Source organism: Mixophyes fleayi, chromosome 1 (genome assembly GCF_038048845.1).
Source record: "Mixophyes fleayi isolate aMixFle1 chromosome 1, aMixFle1.hap1, whole genome shotgun sequence".
In the NCBI taxonomy this organism is placed as follows: Eukaryota; Metazoa; Chordata; class Amphibia; order Anura; family Limnodynastidae; genus Mixophyes; species Mixophyes fleayi.
In genome coordinates, this window is record NC_134402.1 from 255,112,949 (window position 1) to 255,138,271 (window position 25,323).

The 25,323-nt window shown below is 40.6% G+C and overlaps 1 protein-coding gene across 1 annotated transcript in view; it reads right to left on the bottom strand.

Moving 5' to 3' along the window:
- FREM1 (FRAS1 related extracellular matrix 1) overlaps positions 1-25,323 on the bottom strand; it is a 189,892-nt gene that overhangs the window by 13,983 nt on the left and 150,586 nt on the right. The window contains exons 30-33 of the mRNA XM_075209793.1: positions 15,504-15,653; positions 14,193-14,395; positions 4,202-4,249; positions 1,486-1,665 (exon numbers count right to left, since the gene is read on the bottom strand). Of these exons, the coding sequence (XP_075065894.1) occupies positions 1,486-1,665; positions 4,202-4,249; positions 14,193-14,395; positions 15,504-15,653 (581 nt within the window). The remainder of the gene's footprint in view (positions 1-1,485; positions 1,666-4,201; positions 4,250-14,192; positions 14,396-15,503; positions 15,654-25,323) is intronic.

Below are 25,323 nucleotides of genomic sequence, written 5' to 3' on the forward strand. Positions count from 1 at the left end.
ACAATAGTAAAATATTTGATTATAAATTTAGAGAAATAAAACCACTTAAAATACTTTCATTTGTAATCCCTACTGACATATATGAGCAAATTGCTGAGATACAGTTTACTTAGAGCCACCAAAAAAAATGAAAATTTGTTTTTGGTAAGTCACTCTACAGTGTCTGCAGCCAATCAGAGATATCGTAAAGCTACAGTGATGGACTGTGTAAAAAGATGAACATCTAGAACAGAGGTTCTTAATGGGGTATACACATAAAATGTAGTACCCCTCAGACCTGTTTATAACCCACTCTACCCTACGTTTTTATACCTTGTTAAAAAAAATTGTGATCAAGTGGTGGGCAGATAGTGTGAGCTGCTTATTTCCTTGCTCCCAGTCTGCATGGCATGCTGCATTATAATATGCTATATGTGATACCATATTATAAGGCTTGGTTACACTATGGGGGAGATTGAATTCAGCACAATGTGTCTCCGGAACAGTCCACAGATAGACATCGTGCCTCTTTTGGGGCTGGAATCTCCACTCATATTTCCACTAATAATTATAGCTAGTAATAGGTTCCCTTATAGTTTCCACCCTGTGTATGAAGCAGATTGTCTTGCCACAAAGCTAAAAACACTAAATAATAAGAGACAGAAGAAGCCATAGTAGTGTTGTATTTAAAATCAAGATTTAATAGTAATTGCTATAAACAAGTACAATATATATAAAGTGCTTATCTCAATTCTGGTAGACATAGGAATTATTTTCCTGGTATCACGCTGGACGGCGTCCTGTGTCACTTCTGTCCTTGGTTAGAATGCAGACGCACGTATGGGAAGTTAACCCTATGTGTTTCGGATTTAAATTCTGGATATTATACATAGTTATCACAGATAGGGATGCTACACCCCTGGTGCATTACAGGTTATACAGGGATTGTGTGTCTGCATTCTGATAGTAGAAGATGTCATCCAAAGCAAGCACTTGCCAGATTCAAGACCAACACTTTATTTATGCCATATTGTATATGTTTAACAATTACTATTAATTTTTGGATTTTAAATACTATACCATTATGTCACCTTTGGTCTATTAATATTTATAGCTTTATGGCATCATAGGGGGAATTTCTCAAGACTGATCAGCTTATCAGATAAGCCTACCATTTTCTATTCAATATATTCACAATGGAGGCTATGGTCATCATCATCAGCACATATCTTGTACCAGGACAAAGCACCCACAACAGATACGTCTCTTAGGGACCTACTTCCCCCTCAGCATAGCATGTAAAGAGCATGAAGACGCCTTACCATTGCTAGGCTCGCCCATTACCTCCCCCGTTCCCCCTCTTTAAGTGTGGAGAGGTGCAAAGGGGGAGATCATTGGTTACTGCGCATGTTCAGTAGGCAAAAGATCTTTTTACACTTACAAGTCGGACTTGCGCCTGACTTTACAGGAGGCCCTATATCTCATACAAGTTGATATTATTCATACCTGGCTTGCATCAGGAACATCAGAGGCCACCATGGCTCTGTCTGACTGTAGAAAATCCACATTTTGCGGGTGAGCTCTAATCCTCTGCTGACCATGGCTTTTTGCTATTAATTTGGCTATCTTGGTTGAGTTGAGGGATGGTTTTTCTTCTTCCACTCTAAGAGACATCATACCGTGATACTGCATACAAAAAAAGGCAGAACGCTAAATATTCTTTGCTAAATATTCTTATTGAAAGCTTACAATCCAGTGGGAAAGGGCAGAGCTGAGACAAGAAGAGAGGAGCACAACATTTTTTAAAAAATATTACTCTTCTTATACAGCTTTTAGTTGTTCTCCTAATACATGGAGTCAAATATAAACTGTATTTTTAAAGCTGCACTACCACCTAGAGTTCCTAAGGTGAACCCACCACCGAGTGAAAGCTCTGGAGGCTGCTACATACATTTGTTTATCCAAGAGCTCTGCCAGTTCTGTGATACACAATTGATAATTTAATAACTACAATTTAATTAGTCTTTCCACTCACTCACCCTGGTTTTCGTCCAGGGCTTTTGGGAAAACAGAAGAGCCCCTGGGAAAAACAGCTGCACAGAACAGCCCCCGGGGCTTCGGCTATCTAAACCCCAAAATGAAAACATCTTATAAGAGGACTCTCTATTAATATTTCTTTGAAATGGGCATTTTATGCTAAGTTCTATACCAGTGGTGGGCAAACTCAGTCCTCCAGGGCTACCACCAGTTCATGTTTTTAGGATTTCTTTAATCATGCACAGCTGAGTTAATCTATTTGGCTGGGTCAGTAATTATCCCACCTGTTTCTACAGACAGAAATCCTAAAAACATGAACTGTTGGTAGCCCTTGAGGACTGAGTTTGCCCAACACTGTTCTATACCATTTATACAACTTCAGTTTTTGCCAATTTGGAATGGTCATTCAAGGGAGTAACTACCATAGGTGCAGAGGGTACAGCTGCTTTGAAGCCCCCCTGCATATGTACCACCCACATATGCATATGTGGGTGGTACACGGTGACCATTACAAATTTTTGCTATTTCTAGTTACTTCCCAGCTGTCATCATTATGTCTCTTAAAGGGAGCAGTGCTATGCTGTGTTGTGTTGTAAGTATATACTAGAAGCAAAGAAAAAATATAACAATGTAAATGTTTAGCTTTTATTGTCTATAATTTAAAACAAGCATGATATGTAGACATGTAACAGAGATGAAATAAAACATGTAACCACCCGGACCCAGCGCTCACCTGTATAGGGAGGCTGGGTACTTCAAGTTGAATGACATGGTCATTGGTACCAGGCAGTAAGAGGCTCCAACACTGCATCTGGTGTTGAAGACTGTTCATTCCAACATGCCCGAGGAGCAAGGAATAAGGAAATCGTGCCACAGCCCACCAAACATGAAGAGCTTGGTGTCAGATCACCACCGCATTTTAAATGATCTGGGTATACTACCCACACCGTTATCACCTTCTTCATACTAGTGAATACTGAGACTACAACTCCCATCCTCAATAAGATCTTCAGAGAAAGTGATGTCTTCTTCATCATTTTTAACAACAAGAGACTGGTCATTATTTTTCCTAGTTATTCCTCATCAGTATTGTAAAGGACGCCAAATATATATTTATCTCATCTTCTTTACATTCAGGGAGCTATTTATGGTCCAGTATGTACACTTAGCAAGTTTTAGTTTCTCCATCTATGTTACCAGTATTCTGCCCTATGTAACTCACAGTGTGCTGTTGTAGGTATGTGTAAGAGTGGCACCTTTTTAAAAAACCATGATAGCCGGTAATCTTAGCAAAGAGTGTAACCTATAACATGGAATTGATGTACAACCACATTCCAGATGTATAGAATATACTGTTAATTCTATCTGAAAGTTTTTAAAGGTATTAGCATTTTTTGTCCATGACTTGCTGTTAGTTATTGCCACAAATATTGTCTTCTTTTATGCCATTGCATTATACCATTGATCAGATAATATTCATTTACACATGCGTTATATCATTGTCATCAGAGTTTGAAGTGGAAGTTAAGAAATGGTGGTATGGAAAATGTAAGTGAATGGGATTTGACATGGCATACCCCCCTCCCCCATACCCCCCACTTCAACCACTGATTGTCATTACATGTCTTTACATCTTATGGTCACACCTTCCTATCCTTATCAGAAATTAAAGTTGTTATACCGTACCCATTATGTAATCGGTTAGAGACCATTAATTGATACAGCCTTTTAATAAATATGACAAGTGGCTGGTCTACTTTTACTGGTGTGAGTGATTTGTCATAGGCCATTTGTAGAGAGTTGGACAGGGGTTTCAAGAGTCAATCCCTGGTGGATCTTGCCAAGATCTACATGCCCAAGAGAGAACACGACTCGGATGGAGGCAATGCATCAAGAAAATATCTAAGAGGTGGGGTTACCCTAACCGTGACATTTACCACCCCTGTCTATGCCAAGTGCACTGAGGTACCCAGCGGCACAGGGGCTACATGCAAAAGTGCTATTGCAAATCATCTTTTTTGTGACATCATTCGCCTATTGTTTTACGTCCATTTATGAAACAAAACTAAAAAATGATCCCCTGTAGTTCTCCTGTAATATAAAGACATCTATCTTATACTTTTACACTTTGTATATTCTTTATCAGTCAGTGAACATAGTTGTGCCTAATGTGATGGTTACTTACTCGAAAGACAGTATGAGTGCCATTATTGTACACAGAGGAAGGTTTTACCTGTAATTAGGAGGAAGAAACAAAGTCAGTTCAACCATTTCACACAGAGGACAATATATAATATACAACACTTAATGCGGGATTCTATTAAAAGGATAATGAAGGACTCAGGGGTCATAGACAAGGATTTGACTCACCTGTGTTTCAGTTATTATTTAACAATAAAATATTATTTTGTCATTACAACAGTAAAACAGCTTGTGTTCTATTTGTGTAGGTTTGAATTATAAAAGTACTGTCTTGCATTGCCAACATAATATGATTCAATTGCAGTCACAAAAAACAAAATAAGGCAAGAAGCTTTGAAAATGAGTGTTACTTCAAATGTGAGAAACTACACCTAATTTTCTGGAATGGGTTGAGTGCATTAACTAGGTGAAATAACTAAAGCAACATTTCATTAAGGGTTTGTACATATGGATGGTTGCTGTATGTTCTGCCTGAGCTCCGATCACTGCAGCTGGCATAGCTGTTCATTGAACCTTATATTAAACGTGTCAGTATACACCAACACATTTCCAAATACTTTACCAGCCAGAAATGGAACAAACTGCATTTCATGTCCATCTGTCAAGCATTTTTAAAGGTGTCAGTGTATAATAACAGCATATTTAATGTAAGGTTCAATGAATAAAAGCCATTCACATTATGATCTTCTCAGTATAGATGGAAAGTGAAAGCGGTGTATATAAACCCCAAAGGCAGGTTCATACAGCTACCAATGTTTGCTAAGAGCAATTACAACAGACAAATATTATTCTATGATGCTATCATGTTTGAGATCAACCTTGTTCAAATCTTATCACTTGAAACATTCTACCAAATTCCTTGGTAACTGGCCACTAGGGCAATGTTCCATTGGATGCTATGGATAAGATTTAATCCCACCTTTGTAATGAAATACGTATATAAATTCTTCATATACTCATTAATTCAAATTAATACAGGCAAAAATATAAAGAAATACAGTTCTTTGTGTACATAATTTATGTTTGACTGAACATTTATACATGGGTATGCTGTTGACGGCTAGGAATTCATTTGGTTGACCTTCAGAAAGACAATTCAATTGTCAACAGTATTATTAGGTCATCAATTCGAAAGTAGACAGTATTATATGGTTAAGGTTAGAGTTAGGATTAGGCAAGGCTAAGGATATTATTGTTGACCTAATAATACTGTCTACATTTCAACTGTTAACCTAATAATACTGTCAATATTATGATTGTTGACTTTCCAAGCCTGTTTATATTATGGTGTCAACCATATAAATGTCGATCATGTAAGTGTCGAACATATGTATCACACCGCTTATATCGACAATAAACATGTAGGGTATGGTACTTACATTTTAAAGGCAATAGTAACATTGGCCTACATTAGATTGATTTACTTGCCAGGCAGATTGAAGCAACAAAAGAAAAGGGGTGCTTACAAGGTGCAATAACACTTTATTAAGAATAAAATTATGGCCAAATGAACACGTACCAGATAAAGATAAAATCAGCACTTATCTCCATGAACTGAACTGTCCAGAGAAGACAATAATGATCTCCTGATGGAGACAAAATACAAGCCCAGGGTACATTTATTTGGCTGTATTATACTCTTAATAAAATAAAATTTTCTTACACCATGTAAGTGTCTCGGCTCTTTGCTGAAATTTTAGAGCTTTGTAGAGCAGTAGAGATAAGGTAAAGGGGAAAGCCACAGACTGAACAGCTCGCATCTTGTTATAAGATTGTGTTATGAAATCAAGAGGATACCACATTGTGTGTACAAAGGAGTCACCAATGGGCTTTATTAATGAACTTTATTAATTTATATTTCTGATTATGATTTACTGATAGTGCACCATACATTTCCTTCTTTCTTTAAGATTATAGCAACTGACTGAAGTGTTTCATTCTTTGACAAAGTTATTAATATTCTAATTTGCTCCAGGCATGTAATGTTATTTGGTGCATTACCTGTGTGTCTAGTACATGTATTATACAAATATATGTAGATGTTCTTTTCTGTACTTTTGCCTTGTATATAAATATTATATATTTGATAAACAGTCAATGCATTATTTAATAATATAAGGACAATTAGAGAGGTTACTCCATTGCTCATATTTTACTAAGCTGTCCAATAAGTACACAGGAGGTATAATATAGGCAGTTAGAATTACAAGTTCAGGTTGTGCTGAACTAGAATTAATGATCTGTAAGATGCCAGCAGATTTACAACATTTGGGCATTCTGTTTAACAGTAAACGTGGGCCTTGTCATTAAGAGCCTAAGGCAAACTCCAATATGTCTATGGATAATTGGAAATAATTTTACTATTTGGGTGCTGGGCATTCCAAATCATATTGCGCAATTTAAGCATTATCTCATATAATTAGTGTGTAAGTCAAACATTTCCCTTGGGTTCCTATTAAAATACTTTGTAACCCAGTTCCAATCGCAGTGGAAACTGCATGTTGTGTCCAACTTTTACATTGCTATGAACACAGGAATAGTTTTCCACTGCACAATTTATAAGTTCTGTTGATATATTAAAAGGGCATTATACTTACAAATTACCTCTGTATATTTCATTTTTGTTTAGAAATAAGAAACAAAATTAATCACAGTTCAGTAGTTATCTTTGAGATTTTTTAAGTTGACAATATAAATCTCTGTGTTTTTAATAATTCAGAGGGTTTGTAAAAAAATAATAATATTGCAATACATGGGCCAATTGATGGCATTTAATGTGCCATTCTAATACCATTGTATCATGTGTGCATATAAGGCTTCATTTAGAAGTGAATATAAAGAAGCAGTATGAACGTACAAGTAGAAATACGGCCGCAGACTTGTGCATTTATGTTTGTGTTTTGAGTTGCATGTATCTTAAAAATGTATTACCACCCAGGAAAATATTTTAAGGTGCCCTATCTTATAGCCAGACCCCCAGGGGTTGCTAAATGTAACAGATTATTCCTGGGGCTCTTCTGGTTCTATAACACATAATTATTTAATTATTAATTATGGTAATCAACTTTACATGGTAGTGGGGCGGGGGGGGGGGGGGTTGGTGGGAGGATGTATGAGCAGGAGGACCAATCACAAACTGCAATATCTCAAAAGTAATATAAGTTATATAAAGACACATTCTATGCTGATAAAAATTTGTATATTTAAATGGAGTCATTTGAGCTTTATGGTATTTTCTGCATTGCTTTTCCCATTATTAAATACTGTTAAATAATCACATTTTCATTCCTACATTCTTCTGTATTTTCAATTGTACGTGTGAATTCTGACCACAATGTTTGGCAGACATACCTAATAAAGACAAACATTTTAAGTAAATGTGCTATTGTTAATTATTAAAAATTTGCATACATGTCTCCACTTAATGGTGCTAGTAGCATACCCTTATGGTGCATGCTATTTACCTCCTCTATAGAAGCTTGCTAGCTGCCTGTACAAGTCAAGTGGGAAACTGACTGCCAATTGTATTTGTCAGGCGAGGATTGGAAACGTATTTTTGTAAACGTATCAACCACTCCGAAATGCTGATTAAACTTATTCATATAATTTACTTGACTCCCGAGAAGAAAAGAACCACAGATGTTTTCCTAATGTTTCTAAATTCTGTTGGATTAATGGTGGTGAGGTTGGGAGCTTATTGCATACCTTTTGTAGCTGTCCAAGGATACCATCTCTATGGTCTGCAATTTTGTACCTAATTAATGTACTAGTGAATGTAACTTTGACCTGTTCTCTAGAAGTGGCCCTCTTACACCTTTACCCCCCTGCAGCTCCAGCACCACAAGCGGTATGTAGTGGGTCACATCCTTCTCACTACAAGAGCTGCAATTGCCCAGTTTTGGAAATCTCCTTCCCCCTGCCTGTTTCGGCAGTCACAACCAAAATTCAAAAGAGTTATATCATGGCACCTTCATCTCCTTTTATCAAATGACTCAATTGGAACACTTATTACTCTGAGCACTTAGTCCTCCCACTTTCATCCTCTTCTCTGTGAAACTTTTATTGTATTTTGTCCCAAACAATGCTTGTTTATTTGTGTTTTCTGATGTACTTGAAGAGCTGCAAATAACTCATCACCCCCTTTGCTGTCCTTCCCCCGTTTTTTCCATGTTTCCGTATTTGTACCATGTTTCTCCTACAAATTGAAAATAATTCAATAAAAATCTTTTATTGTTAAAAAAAAATTGGGATACATGTTGACATAGCCCCTCCGACTTCAAGCTTCCCTATATATAGAGATGCAGAAGTTGGTTAAAATGAAGGACAGGGGCAAACGCAGGAGTTTTAAAGGGGGGTTTCCAAATGTTTTCAAATATAATGAGGTAGTTTTGCCTGTGCACGAGTGTGTATGTGTGTGTGTGTGTATATACCTATTGTACCTGCTGTGCTCTGTTTACAATCACATGTGGTTTAGTACCGTGAATAGTATATTTGAATCTCAATCAAACCAAGGGCTATGTTTATTGGCAATACTGTAGCCGGGACAAGTCTTAGAGTCCAAGATAGTTGTCCATTTGTCTGTGTACTGTTGGGAAACTCTTGCCACTATGCCGTGGTGTTGGTACTATTGAGTCTGGTCAAAGTCAACACAGACCACGAGAATCAGAGAAAGAAGAGTCTGTAGGTCCACACTACCCAAAGGTACCAACCACCTTATCCTTAACACTTGTACCCATACCATCACCCCTGGACCCCTGAACCATCATTCTAGCACTTGTACTTGTGTTTTTACTAATGCGATATATGGAGTAAATTGTCAGACTCATTTACATGTGTTTCACTAGCATTAACAATGATGCATTTAATTTAACACCTTAAAGCTGATCTTAAAATTGGGGTGTAGAGGGGGTATCACCTATCTGACACCTGTAATTTTTATCACTTTTTATTTCCTCCAAGCCATCACAGTGCCTCTCGTGGCTGTTGTTTTCTAGATGCTCGATCAGAGATTTGTTTCTCCCCTACCTCTTTCCACTATCTCCTCCCTTTCAAGGCAATAGGGTTTCTGGTATCCATCTCGGGACCCTTAGGGCTAGCTGTGGCAGGGATGTAGTGGAAACTGGGAGGCCGGGAGAGTGTCTTACTCACAGGGGTACCTCTATTCCTGTTTACCGGACGTTAGGAGGAGGAATGCTGGACTGGACTCCATGCTGGAATAAACAACTGGAATCTGGACCTGATGGACTGGAACCTGGACATGGGAAAAGGGAGGTATCTGACCCCACTAACAGAGACTCAATACTGCCAAGAACTGAGAAACTCAGAGGAATATAGTACCACAATTGGGATTGGGAAGACACAGAACTCAGGCAAAGACTATACAGGGTTGGCAACCTCCTGAACAGAATAAGCTTGGAGCTGAACCTGGGCAACTCAGAACCTGGGGTAGGCCTGGAACTGGAAGTTGGTACCCCGAAACACAGAGATGGTTCCAGAAAGTGGATGACTCAGAACAACAACCTATACCCTAGATAGCCAGTAGGAGAGACAGGAATAGATTGATGAGAGGAGGATCCACATAGAAGGTAACAGCTGGAAACTGTACATGAGCAGATAGAATGAAGGTGAATCCACATGAGGAATAAATAGCCAAAGTCTTTATTTTAGCAAACAGAGCAAAGCTGAATTCACACAAAGGGTTAATGGTTTGGAATCCATACAACAGCAAACAGTATGGAGATAAACTCACTCAGAGAGTAAATGGTTGAAGTCCATGTATTAGCAACAGGATGATGCTGAATTCACTCAGAGGGTAAATAGTTGAAATCTGTATACAGCAGGCAGAATGAAGCAGCAAACAGGATGAAGCTGAATTCACACAAAGGGTTGATGGTTGAGATCTGTATACAGCAAGCAGGATGAAGCAGCAAACAAACAGCAACTGTGGTAGTCTGAAACCAGGAACTAGGAAAGTGTTGCAATAGCAATTTGCTAACTGTAGGAGGTGACACTTATGGTCTGCAGAGTAAGCTAATATGTGGATGAGATCAGGTGTTCAGTCTCAGCAGGATGTTTATCAAATATCTTACCCAAGATGGCAACCTCCAGTACTGCAGACAGAAGTCACGCTTGTTCCAGGATAGAATGCTGCCTTTGACCAAAAGGTAGATGTACAGTGGTATGGTACCGCCAAGTGATGTAAACAGGACTAAGATCCCGATTTGTGACACTTCCCATTCTCTTCTCCCCTCTTTCTCCTCCCTTGTCCCTCTCACTCCTTCCCTTCTACTTCAGAGACCAGTTTATATCCAGAGGCAAGAACCTTTGCAGACCAGTGGATATAGTCGAGACCCAATTGAAGAAGTAGGGAAGGTAGGGTGACACAAAAATCTTTGATGTGAGACCTGCAACTGCCATTATCTTCTCCTTCTGGATAATGAGTTATGTACAGGCTTCCCCTACTGGAAGTCTTCAAAACTGTCCATCTGCTCTACTATTTCTACACAGTACAGCCCACATGCATCCTACACGGATAATAATGTCTCCTACATTATAATTATCAACATATATTTATATAGCACGACCAATTTCACAGTACTGTACAGTCATGGCCAAAAGTTTTGAGAATGACACATGTATTGGCATTCTCAAAGTTTGCTGCTTCAGTGTTTTTAGAATAGAAAAAAGGAACTGCGCTCAACCCCAACCCGGCAAGAGCAGCAATACTCAGGAATCCCTTCCTGTGAAAAGACCAAATACACAAACCAACGTATCGTTCTCAATTACCTAAGGTACACTGATAGTTGAATGAAAGTTAGAGTGTAAATGGTGAATATAAAGATATGGTGTGATACAATAGTGCAAAATCTGAATCCCTTCCTATATGACCAGGGATAGACCTATATTGTTATATAGTAAACAAATGACTATAATGCATTGATCAGTGATTAATTGTTGTCTTTACAGCTTTAAGGATAATAGTGTGTGTCATTAGACAATATTGGCAACCATACAGAATTACTTCAGTATATAGAATTAAATAACTAAAACAAAATCAATACAGAACACCTAAAAACAACTAAAAAACAACAGAGCAGTATAATTAAAATGTCATATGTACTAAATTGTCCACGATAAAAAGGGCTATCACAGGCAATCCTCAATGATGAGGAAAAAATGTCCATATAAATTCCTTGGTGTCCCAATCACACGGATAGTATCAGATACAATTGTTAGAAATAAGGCACAGTTGATTGATGCCACTCAACTCACAGCGAATCCAGCCTGGATATGGATGTAAAGTCAAAATATTAATTTTGTTTTAGTTATTAAATTCTATATACTGAAGTAATTCTGTATGGTTGCCAATATTGTCTAATGACACACACTATTATCCTTAAAGCTGTAAAGACAACAATTAATCACTGATCAATGCATTTTAGTCATTTGTTTACTATATAACGATATAGGTCTATCCCTAGTCATATAAGAAGGGATTCAGATTTTGCACTATTGTATCACACCATATCTTTATATTCACCATTTACACTCTAACTTTCATTCAACTATCAGTGTACCTTAGGTAATTGAGCACGATACGTTGGTTTGTGTATTCGGTGTTTTTAGACCTTTTTGGCAGATGTTGCTATGGTATACTGAAATAAAATTACAAACATTTCATAAGTGTCAAAGGCTTTTATTGACAATCACATTACGTTTATGCAAAGAGTCAATATTTGCAGTGCTGACCCTTCTTTATGAAGACCTCTGCAATTCGCTCTGGCATGCTGTCAATCAGCTTCTGGGCCACATATTGCCTGATGGCTGCCCATTCTTGTCTAATCAATGCTTGGAGTTTGTCAGAATTTGTGGGTTTTTGTTTGTCCATCCGCCTCTTGAGGATTGGCCACAAGTTCTCAATGGGATTAAGGTCTGGGGAGTTTCCTGTCCATGGACCCAAAATGTTGATGTTTTGATCCCCGAGTCACTTAGTTATCACTTTTACCTTATGGCAAGGAGTGCTTGGATGTTGGATCTTGGATGTTGGGAGAAGTTGCTCTTGGAGGATGCTTTTATACCATTCTTTATTCATGGTTGTGTTCTTAATCAAAACTGTGAGTGAGCCCACTCCCTTGGCTGAGAAGCAACCCCACACATAAATGGTCTCAGGATGCTTTACTGTTGGCATGACACAGGACTGATGGTAGCGCTCAACTTTCCTTCTCCGGGCAAGCGATTTTCCAGATGCCCCAAACAATCTGAAAGAGAAAATGACTTTACCCCAGTCCTTAGCAGTTTAATCCCTGTACCTTTTGCAAAATATCAGTCTGTCTCTTATGTTTTTCCTGGAGAGAAGTGACTTCTTTGCTGGCCTTCTTGACACCAGGCCATCCTCCAAAAGTCTTCGCCTCACTGTGCGTGCAGTTGCACTCACACCTGCCTGCTGCCATTCTTGAGCAAGCTCTGCCTTGGCGGTGCCCCAATCCCACAGCTGAATCAAATTTAGGAGACGGTCCTGGCGCTGGCTGGAATTTCTTGGGTGCCCTGAAGCCTTCTTCACAACTACTGAACCTCTCTACTTAAATTTCTTGTTGATTTGATAAATGGTTGATTTAGGTGCAATCTTACTAGTAGCAATATCCTTGCCTGTGAAGCCCTTTTTGTGCAAAGCAATGATGACTGCACTTGTTTTCTTGCAGGTAACCATCGTTAACAGAGGAAGAGCAAAGATTTCAAGCACGAACCTCGTTTTAAAGCTTCTAGTCTGTTATTCTAACTCAATCAGCATGACAGAGTGATCTCCAACCTTGTCCTCGTCAAACATTCTTACCTGTGTTAAAGGGAGAATCACAGACCTGATGTCAGCTGGTCCTTTTGTAGCAGGGCTAAAATGCAGTGGAAATGTTGTTTTTGGGATAAAGTTCTTTGTCATGGCAAAGAGGGACGTTGAAATTAATTGCAATTTATCTGATCACTCTTCATGACATTCTGGAGTATATGCAAATTGCCATCATAAAAACTGAGGCAGCAGACTTTGTGAAAAATAATATTTGTGTCATTCTCAAAACTTTTGGCCATGACTGTACAGAGAATATTTTTGTCATTCATAACAGTCCCTGCCCCATTGGAGCTTACGCTCTAAATTTCCTAACACACACACACTGACTAGGGTTAATTTTGTCAGCAGCTCTGTTTTTGGAGTGTGAGAGGAAACCAATGCAAACATCGGAAGGACATACAAACCCCACACAGATAAGGCCTTGGTCAGAAATCCAACTCATGACCCCAGTGCTGTGAGGCAGAAGTGCTCATCACTGAGCCACCGCGCTGCCCACTAATATTTTAATTATTCATATAGTGTAATCAGATCATCTATTTACAATTAACTGTGAATAGAAAATAGAAGGAATGAGTACAATTTTTACACATCAGATGAAAAAGCAGTATTCTATACTTACCTTGTTAGTCGAGTTGTCTATATGATTAATGTGTGGCCAACTGCACAATACCATTCTGCTTACTCTCTACATTGGCTGCAGGTCTCAGTATCCATTTCTATAATGTATGTATGGACAACTGCAAAGTATGACACCCCTACTTTTGAATGCTTTCTGCAAATCCCAGTATCTGTTTTTTTTGTGTACGAACAAATGCTGTATGACATTTCTTTTATCTCTATGCTAGGTGTAATATCTATTTCTCTTATGTATGTATGTATGTATGTATGTATGTATGTATGTATGTATGTATGTATGTATGTATGGGCAGTTCCACAAAGTTATTATTTTATATGCCAGTTTTAGATTTCAGTATCTGTTCTCATTTTGTCTGTAAGGAAAACTGCCCAGCACTGTATTCCTGGAAATTGTATTCAAATATTACCAACTATGCTCAGGGAGAAAATATAAGCTACTACTGTTGATTATTTTTACTGTTAATAAATGTATGTTTCGTTACTTATGTATAGTTCTTACTGATTTCCCATTTCCAATGAGCTTGAGCCTTTTCTTTCCATTCTGTACAGGGCTGAATTCTTCTGGTTTATATCCTCCAGTCCCCCTCAAGTTATTAAACAGAGATTCCTGCAGACCTTTGCTGCAGCGCACGGATGCTGGCTGGGTGGTGCAATTTCTTGGGTCGTGTCCAGGAGACTTTGCAGAGACTAAATGGCAGTTTCCTAAGGTTAATAAAAAAAATAGAAAATAATTTGTTTATTATTCTTGAATGAATAGTAGAATATATTGCACCTTCAGAGTTATGGTCACATTTGTTCTGTTTTCTTATTATCAAAACTCATATTTGTAGCGCTATTTGCAAATATCCCTATTGAAAGAATTAAAAACATGAAGAGTTATAGCTTGTTCTGTACCTTAAATACATTCTAAGGTTACCTGCCTGTACATATATGCATTGAAGGGTTTTGATTGTAGTGATATCAATATTACATCAATTTAATAGAATAACATAAGCACAGCTATTATGGATTGTGACCTAATATTTGTAAATAGTTTTAGCTAGTTTGCTTCATCACTAGATCTCAGTGAAAATTCACTTGTCTCCTTCCGTGCAATGGGAGGGTCAAATCTGCTTGTTAGTAAGAGGATGTGCACATATGTTGTGTTATAAATTAAGAGTTAGACTTTATTATGTTTTCAAGAGAACATCTTTTTCTTGCATCATTGTTTCATTCACTATTCACCGCATAGTATGGTACCCTGCTTTCAATTTAGTGAATATTGGAAGAAGTTACTTTTCTATTAATCAAAAAATGCATTGGATAAATAGCTCGATAAAAATGAAAACAAACATAAAATATACATTTAATGGGGGACTGGTCACTTTTTACAGACATCAAATTTTATGTTTCTATGATAAAGGACATTCCTGGTTCGCAGTATTCTTCGGGGCAATACCTTGTGTACTTGACATTTTGTTTTGTTTTTTCTTTACAATTTACTCAGGGATAAGGGCAGGTCACACAATACTATGTTTAGACTGAAATGTGTAAAAATATATCATGGAAATTGAGAGAAACTAATATTCCACTCTTTTTTGATAAATTAAAATGCAATTAAAATGATAAAGAAAATGAAATGAATACAGTACAATGCTATACATGTTCTTCTTTCCTCAGGTTAATAGTCACAAATATATATTAAGTCAATTATTTGAAACTACTTTTTTGTTATGAACGTTATCATTATTGGCGACATTTTGTTACCGAAAGCGAGTAGATTTTTTGCTAAGGCTGTTCCAGATTTTAAGATGGAGATGAAAAAGAATACCTCCTCTGGGGTCCACAATTTTCACTACAGCTCTTGTCTTAGTGCCAAGAACAGCGTTCACAGGAGAATTTAGAATCACTTCAAAGGTCTCATCGTCTTCTTCTAATCCATCTTGGGTAATTGCTATATTCCACGTCTTGGTTGACACTCCTACAACAAGTAAACATTTCAATTACTCTTTTAATTGCTATTTCAAACAACCTAGTAATAGAGAAATATATTAATTAGCATGTCTGCAGTTAGATGGGAAGAGTCGATGGATGCCATTGTGCCCGCAAAAATCTGACTGCTCTCCTACTGTTATCTTGAGTCACAGAGCACGCCTGCAAAAGCCTCTGGATAGTCTTATTTAACCCATGATGTATTGTTGAACAAGCAATATATGTTGTTGCAAAACAATGTGGCCACAGTTTTCTTTTAAAACAAAAAAGATAATAAACAATATTTCATAAACCCAACTTTGAATGCTGTTATTATTAAATTACCAAGGCATCATTTTTTTTAAAATAATTTATACCATGTAGTTTAGACCACTGTAGTAGCCAAAGATCGAAGCACAGTGGTTAGCACTTCTGTGTCACAGTACTGGGGTCATGAGTTCGATTTCCGACCATGGCCTGTGGAGTTTGTATGTTCTCCCTATGTTTGCGTGGGTCTCCGGTGTCCTCCCACAATCCAAAAAAATAGGTTAATTGGCTGCAGTCAAAATTGGCCCTAGTCTGTCTGTGTGTGTGTTTGTTAGGGAACTTAGACTGTAAGCTCTATTGGGACAGGGACTGATGTAAGTGCGTTCTCTGTACAGTGCTGCGGAATTAGTGGCGTTATATAAATAAACGATGATGATGATGAAAGATTGACACATACAACTTAGCCAACACTAGCCAAAGAAATATGCTGGGAGTGAAGTTGTATTTGAAGTTTATAAGGATCATTTCAAAAACCTCTAAATAGCAAGCCAGTGCAACAAATATTTTTGTGATGCAGTGCTCCTACTTTTGTGGAAAAACACCCGATTTGCTGGTCAAGATGACAAAAACTCGGATGAAAGGAGACGGATGGGCAGAGGACTTTTCTTGCTGAGTACAGAATACAAGCATGAGAGAGGCTACCTTTGCACCAACATGCAAAAACTAGACTTCATTTTGTTGGATGAGATTATGTAAAAAAGGTCAAATTTAAGCTGATACAATTAGGTGGGAACTCCTTGCTCTGCAGGAAGACATACAGCCCTTTTCACCCTGCTAAATGACTTTATTTTAGCACATCCTCTATGGAGATGGGGATAGTGTCTAGGTCTGTACTTGCTCAGTTAATTTCCAGGCACTTCTGGAGAAATGTTAGAAGCATCACACAACAGACAAAAGTGACACATAATAAACACAGACCCAACATCCCACTCTCAGTATTAATTTGTGACATAACTGAAGGTAAACCAAGATTTATTGTAGGGGAAAAAACATAAATGAATGCTGTGAGCTGTCTCCCAGTTTCAGGAAAATCCCCACCCACATCTGTACAAGACACAACCATATCTGAATAGGCCACACCAATTACGATGTCTTTCCTTTGCTTCTATCCACATATATTGTTATCTGAGGGCTTAGAAGTAGTCTAGCAGCAATGGAAACGACTGGAAAATAATGTTTTTGAGGTTAATAATAATGTAGGCACAAAACAAGAGCCAAATTATGTGATTTTAGCGAAAAAAAATAGGGATTTTAGGAAAACAATAGGGATTCAAAACCAAAACACACGAGGGTGGTTTTTGCCAAAACCAAAACACGAAGTTAATCCAGATCCAAAACCAAAACACGGGGGTCAGTGAAAATCTCTTGTTCTCATTAGTTTAAATGGTAGGAAGGGCTTAGCCTCCCTGTCGGTTATAGTGTTTTTGCCCTGCATTACGTTTGCCTGCTGTGTTGCTGATATCCTATTCTGCTGAATTGCCTGACCTGCTTGTTCCTGAATTCTCCTCGTCTGCTGTCTCAACCCCTTGGCTTGTTCTTTGGACCTTCCTTTATCGCTGCCTGCCCTGACCTTTGGGCCTGACCTTGACCTTTCTGTTCCTTGCCTGTCCTCGACCATTTGCATCATTACTGGTTACCCTGTATATATCACCTGGTGTACTATTACTCCCAGCCTCTATTACTCATCGCTACCTAGTTACTAATATAAGCTCTTACTACTCTGAGTACAAGACCTGGGGACATCCGAGTACCTGTGATCATGTAATCTACGGAAAAGACGGTTTAGACCTCTATCTGCCTTGTTCTAAGAGGTTATCTAGTCTCCAGCGAGTGCAGTAACACCTTGGATATTTTTGTTTATAATGATGGAGTTGCCAGGTAATAAAACACAGTCATACAGGGCAATGCAGAAGCTACCAGAACCACCAAGACACTTAAAGGCTGTAATAACACCCTGATAAATGTTTGTGTACTTTTATCATATGGTTGCCAGTACAGACAAACTTTGGTAACTGAAAAATATAAACCTAATAAGTTATCCATGTTGACCAGCGCCTACTCCATTTACATGTGACTCTGCTGATATAAATATAAAATATATGCTCAGAGATTATAATAAAAATGTAAAGTGGTGGTGGTATATATTAATATATACTGTTACTTATGATCACATATTTTAATGAATATTTATATAAACCAGTTCCACTATATCGTATAAGTACATAAGTTTGTGGTTGACAAAGCTTTTTATTCTTCTTTTAAAATCATGCTTTACTAACCCATCAACCTGCTTGGATGTCTTTTTATGTTGACAGAGATTAAATGTTACAAGGCTACATCTGGCTCTCCAGCCGTCATACTGGCATGCATTTCCAACAAACCCATGCAGGACTGGCATACTGTCAGATAGTATTTGAGAAAGCACTTCCTAAATTATTAAACATTTGGCACATGTGTGATCCCCAATAACAATCAGGAACTTTGTTTTATCAGATATATCCAATTTATGAATAGGGACATAGTGATTGTAATCTGAACAAAGCTCAGTCCCACTGAAGTGCTTGCTAAATTCGATATGAGAATCAGAGCCTATTCCCAATTCAGTACCCTATGGTATGTACACACTATGTACTCTTATGCCAGGCTGGATTCAATTCACAAAGAACACAGCTTGACCGATCTAACCATACACATCAATCATCTGTATGATAAATGTGCTATCAGAGCACAATGACACTTTTTGAAACGTGGATCAGATGATACAGGCAGCTTCATAGTGAAGGCAACCTGACAGATCCCACAGTGTGTTTGTATCCATAGCTCCTCCAACTCCACTGTACAAGTTGAAATATTAAATGAATAAGGTGTGTATGAATTGGCCTTTTATTAACTGCTTGCAAATGTATTAAATTGAAAATGTTATAAAATAGACTTTTAAATAAAAAAAGCACATATGAATGGTCATGGAATACATGCACAAATATGTTTTCATTCTATATATAGCATACTTATAAACACCCCACATATATCCTAACTGATTTATTTTATTCTCCTATTTGATGTGATCCATTAAATGTACCAGGTGGGGTTTAATGCAAAGCTAGAGTGCAGTGATCCAGCACTTGAAGATATTGCTGGACACTAAGGAGACATTAACTAAATTGCAATGTCAGGAAGCTGAACCTGACCTGATCACATTACTGAGGCAGAGTGATCGTTTATGTGTCCAGCAAGGACTAGTAGTCCATCGTAATGTGGAACCCAACATTTCCAGTTCATACAAATTGTGGTTCCGAGGCAGAAGGCCCATCTGTTGTTGAAGGCTTATCATGACCAGTCTGGTCACTTTAGTCATCAATGGACCGAAGCCACCCTCTGCAATAGATTCTTCTGAATGGGCATGAGAGGAAATATGAAAAAATGGTGTGAAGTATGTACTACCTGTAATATCAGAAGAAACGTCTGGCCAGGGTGGAAAGCTCCACTCCACGTGATCAAAGGCAGTTGACTGCTGAAGATAGTAGCAATTGACCATGTCAAGTTGAAGAATAGTCATACTGGATATCAATATGCATTGACTATCATAAATCATTACACTAAATTCGACATGGCCCTGCCGGTGAGGGATTGGACAGCCAAAATGACAGCTAAAGTCTTTTGGAGAGCCTTTTTTCGACCATATGGATACCCCAAGCAAGTTCTGAGAGACAGAGGAGCAGCCTTTGAGTCACATTTATTTGTAGACTTATGTGCATTGTATGTGTGCAAGAAGCTGAGAACAACTGGCTACCATCCACAGTGCAATGACCTCTGTGTGAGAGGATGACCCAAACCCTCATAGAAATTCTCCAAGCCATTCCCCTGCTTCAAAGACTGGATTGGCCAATGTTATTGTCTGAATTGAACTCTCTGTATAATAATACTGAACACTGCTCCACTGGCTTCACACCATAATACCTCATCTTTGGACGCCACGGGAAAATACCAGTGGATCTTGAACTAGAACTGCCCCAGAGTGGTCCTGCACCACAGACAGATTGGGTGGTACAGCTTAGCACAGGCTGAAGGTAGCTCAAGCCATTGTTGAGCAGAGAATGAATACTGTCTGTCAGCGTTAAGAAAATAATTACAATGTTCATGTCAGAACCTTTGGAGATTTCAGACAAGGTATGAACAAAAAGGATTGTAGATTTTGGAGTGAAAAAGTATAGTTCCCAGCATGCTTCAGAACTTTGGATGGAAAGAGCAGAACTACAGGAAGGAGGAGTTAGTCTTCTGCTCAGGAAATCAGAGAGCGAGAGAAGGAGAGAAGATGGATAATATACCATAAGAGATAATATACCATAAGAGAACCTACAGATGGGACAGAGCTAAGATTTATGACAGGGTAGACAAAGTGCAGGTTGATAAACAGAGACTGTGAATCTAGGAAATGAAAGGACCCATCAGTGTAAATACAATGTGAGTGAGTTATCACCTGCAAAAGTCCATATTATATACTCAGTGTTTTAAAGTAATCTAAACATAAAAAGTATTACCCTTGATTAACCAGCTCAGGACTTGGTTCATTGCGAATGCCTATTGTACCTACTGTGCTTTGCTTATAATTGCATGTGGTTAAGTACTGTGAATTGCATATTTGAATGTCATTGAAACCAAAGGGCTACGTTTCTTGCCAATTCTAAAGCCAGGACAAGCCATAGAGTATGCAGGCTTTTAAATAAAACTGTATTTGTTGAGCCCTATAGCGACACTCAGCTGTCCCTCTGTCTGCGTACTGCTGGGGAAACTCCAGCTTCTCTGCCGTGGTGTGAGTCCTATTGAGTCTGGCCAAAAGTCAACCAAGACGACAAAACTCAAAGAAAGAAGAGTCCGTAGTTCCACACTACCCAAAGGTACCATCAGCCCTGGGCCATCACATACTTACTATCTCCTTAGCAGCTAGCCTTATAATGAATATGTTACCATCACCTTATTAATGTACTTCAAAATGATACAATTCATTAATTGCAGCTTATGTAAATGAGATGTTCCACATTTATATGAGGCTCTATTTATCTGCTAGTACTAGCACATTTCTGTTTGATCTGCTTAGTCTGTTTATCTGAAATGGAAAGTCACTTATATATGAAATATTAGTGAATATATGACACTGCTAAAACCCCAACTTTATTGACACATAGGTTATCAGTAATTAACCAAAACTAAAACCACATGCCCTTAGTAAAATGTTTAACTGTGCTCCAGCCAAAGTGATAATACTATCCTGTGTAGTGAACAGAAAGTATAGCTATTGGCAGGCGAAAGCAAAGGATCTCTACTTGTAAGGTTTGGGAAATGTAAAAACATGCCAAATTCTCTCTGCAAATAACTATGTTTTATAACAAATTAATTAGATATAATGTAACTAAGATAATGCATTGTTATAGCACATTAGTCCCCTGCTGTTTAGATAAACAAGGGCTTGCACTTAAATTTGCAGACATAAGATAAAAGTATATCATTAAATTTGAAAGGAGAGCCCATTGGAAACTGTTCAGATAATCTCTGATTTAGATTTAGAATATAAAAAAACTGTAAAAAAAAAAAAAGTAATATTCTGGGGGACAGCTATAAAAACTGATCCACAGATAAACTGTGCAGAAAAAGCGGTATTATCCATAGCAACCAATCAGAATGTGGATTTAATTTTCAACTGCCAGACTGAATCTGATTGGTTCCTATGGCAACAACACCTATACAGCACAGTTACCTGAGGAATCGTTTTTATAACTGCCCCACAACCTATGTGTTTGCCTAGTGGATATGCAAGTTTTGTGTCACAGTTACAAACAGGAGTACAGCTAGGAGTCACGAATATGGTGAAAACACTCTGTTTATTTGCAGAAAAGTATAAATAGCAGGTAATCCAGAGCAGTAGTAAATACCAGGTGCAAGCTGATGCAGGAAATAATACAAATGTTCAGAAACCAGCAGGTAAACAGCTAATGCAGAGAAGCAGGAGGTATGAACAGGTTCCAAGCAGGCATGAACAGGAGGAACAAGGCAGGAGGAAGAATCCACAGGTTGCAACAAGGATATGACATCACAGGATGGGACAACAATAACCAGCAATGTGTGCTGGGACTGGGTATATAAAGGGAAAACCACACCCAGGTGCATGGGATAATTGGTGAACATGAAGGTTAACCCCTAATGCACACAATAAGGCACAATAGCAGCACCTCTGGTGAATGGAGGTACTGCCAATACAAATACAATAATAAGGACAAAAAGGCAGGAGCTGCCATGCAAAGCAGCATGTAATGCATAAGCTGTAGGCAGATCGTGACAGTACCCCCTTCCTTAAGGGCGGATTCCAGACGCCCAATTACCAAAAATGTCTGAATTCATCGGAATTATAGTCCAGAATTGGGGGCCCGGCAGAAAAGTCCTCGTCCATGGGTGGACGGGCAAAGGAGACTATGCCAGCTGCCAGTTCAAGCTCCGTAGACCTTGCTCTCTTCTTTCGCTTTTTCTTCTTGGGAGAATTCCCTGGAACAGCAGTTTGAACCAATTGGGTGGAGCACAAAGGAATCTCTAGGCCAGGTGAGATGGGTGGAACTGCTGACAATATGGAGGCCCCGTAAGATGGCATAGCGGGAGGTGTTGGTGAAAACTTGTTGATCACTGCCTCGACAAATAGTGGTAAGTCAGATAGGGTGGGGTGATTAGTCTCAATCAAAGGGTTCGCCCATTCCATAGCCTCTCCTCTAAAGTTTAACAAAAACAAAACTTGCCTCTTTGGGTCACTGACAAGGCTAGGTACTGAGGGGAAATAAGAAGCACAAAACCTCAGTAGAGCATTAAATTGAGAAAGGTGCCCCTCAAAAATAGGTGGCAGCTCAGACATGGCACCCTCGGCAACGGATGGTTCGGACTTGGCAGCAGGCTTGACAGCAGGCCCGGACTGGGCTGCTGGCTTGGCAGCAGGCCCGGACTGGGTGGAAGGCTTGGCAGCAGGACTGGACTGGGCGGAAGGCTTGGCAGCAGGACCGGACTGGGCGGAAGGCTTGGGAGCAGGCCTGGACTGGGCAGAAGGCTGGGCAGTGGCCCCGGACTGGGCAGAAGGCTTGCCAGCAGGCCCGGACTGGGCGGCACTTTGAGAAGCCTGAGGGCAGACAGCACTTTGAGAAGCCTGAGGGCAGACAGCACTTTGAGAAGCCTGAGGGCAGACAGCACCAAGTGGTAACTCGGGCTGAACTGCATGGACTGGCAACTCGGGCTGGACCGCATGGACTGGCAATTCAGGCTGGACCGCATGGACTGGCAACTCGGGCTGGACCGCATGGACTGGCAACTCGGGCTGGACCGCATGGACTGGCAACTCTGGAGTGGCCTGGAGGGACAGGACCCCCTCTGGAGCGGACTGTAAGGGCAGCGCCCCCTCTGGAGTGGACTGTAGGGGCAGCGCCCCCTCTGGACCGGACTGTAAGGGCAGCGTCCCCTCTGGAGCGGACTGTAAGATCAGCGCCCCCTCTGGAGCGGACTTTAAGGGCAGCGCCCCCTCTGGAGCGGACTGGAAGGGCAGCGCCCCCTCTGGAGCGGACTGGAAGGGCAGTGCCCCCTCTGGAGCGGACTGGAAGGGCAGCGCCCCCTCTGGAGCAGACTGGAAGGGCAGCGCCCCCTCTGGAGCAGACTTTAAGGGCAGCGCCCCCTCTGGAGCGGTCTTTAAGGGCAGCGCCCCCTCTGGAGCGGTCTTTAAGGGCAGCGCCCCCTCTGGAGCAGACTGGAAGGGCAGCGCCCCCTCTGGAGCTGACTGGAAGGGCAGCGCCCCCTCTGGAGCAGACTGGAAGGGCAGCGCCCCCTCTGGAGCGGACTGGAAGGGCAGCGCCCCCTCTGGAGCGGACTGGAAGGGTAGCGCCCCCTCTGGAGCAGACTGGAAGGGCAGCGCCCCCTCTGGGGCAGACTGGAAGGGCAGCGCCCCCTCTGGGGCAGACTGGAAGGGCAGGGCCCCCTCTGGAGCAGACTGGAAGGACCGGACACAGTGGCAGCAGGCTCCAAGCTGAAGGCAGATGATGTGACCTCAGAGCTGGAGGCAGATGATGTGACCTCAGAGCTGGAGGCAGATGATGTGACCTCAGAGCTGGAGACAGAGGCTGGCACCTCAGCACAGGAGACAGAGGCTGGCACCTCGGCACAGGAGACAGAGGCTGGCACCTCGGCACAGGAGACAGAGGCTGGCACCTCGGCACAGGAGACAAAGGCTGGCACCTCAGCACAGGAGACAGAGGCTGGCACCTCAGCACAGGAGACAGAGGCTGGCACCTCGACACAGGAGACAGAGGCTGGCACCTCGACACAGGAGACAGAGGCTGGGACCTCGACACAGGAGACAGAGGCTGGCACCTCGACACAGGAGACAGAGGCTGGGACCTCGACACAGGAGACAGAGGCTGGGACTTCGACACAGGAGACAGAGGCTGGCACCTCGACACAGGAGAGAGAGACTGGCACCTCGACACAGGAGACAGAGGCTGGGACCTCGACACAGGAGACAGAGGCTGGGACCTCGACACAGGAGACAGAGGCTGGGACCTCGACACAGGAGACAGAGGCTGGGACCTCGACACAGGAGACAGAGGCTGGGACCTCAACACAGGCGGCTGGTGCTGGCGCCTCAGGACAGGCGGCTGGTGCTGGCGCCTCAGGACAGGCGGCTGGTGCTGGCGCCTCAGGACAGGCGGCTGGAGCTGGCGCCTCAGGACAGGCGGCTGGGGCTGGCGCCTCAGGACAGGCGGCTGGAGCTGGCAGATTGGGTCTCTTCCCAGAGAACAGAAATGGTGGAGCATAAACAATTTTGGAATGCGGAGAGGAAATAACAGGAGATGGTTCAGTAAGCTGACGTGGTCTACGGACAGGACAGTCCTGCAAGAAATGTGCATTGCTGGCACAGTAGAGACACAACTTGTATGTTATCCTGCGCCACCGTTCCTCTTCGGTCAGATGGGGGCATGAACCACCTGTGTACTGGGAATTTGTTACCCCATAGTTCATAGAAAACAGCAAATTTGTAGAAGCACTTTTAAGAGGTGCTGTTTGCACAGGTTTATCAGCAGAGAAGGTGGATTGAGACAGCTCAGCAGCTTCTGAATTAAGAGAGGCAGAATCTGACAGTCTCCTGAGTGGGTCCACAAGTAAAGAGGAAAATCTAGCAAGCTGAGAACGTAGCAATATAATGTCCATCTGTAAAGTTTGTAGCAGTGGCAATTCCATGATTGGTGAAACAGACATGTTGCAAAAAACAAATGAAAACTTGATTGCAGAAAAAAGGTCCCAGAATAAAACAAAACTTTCACCTGACTCCAAAGCTG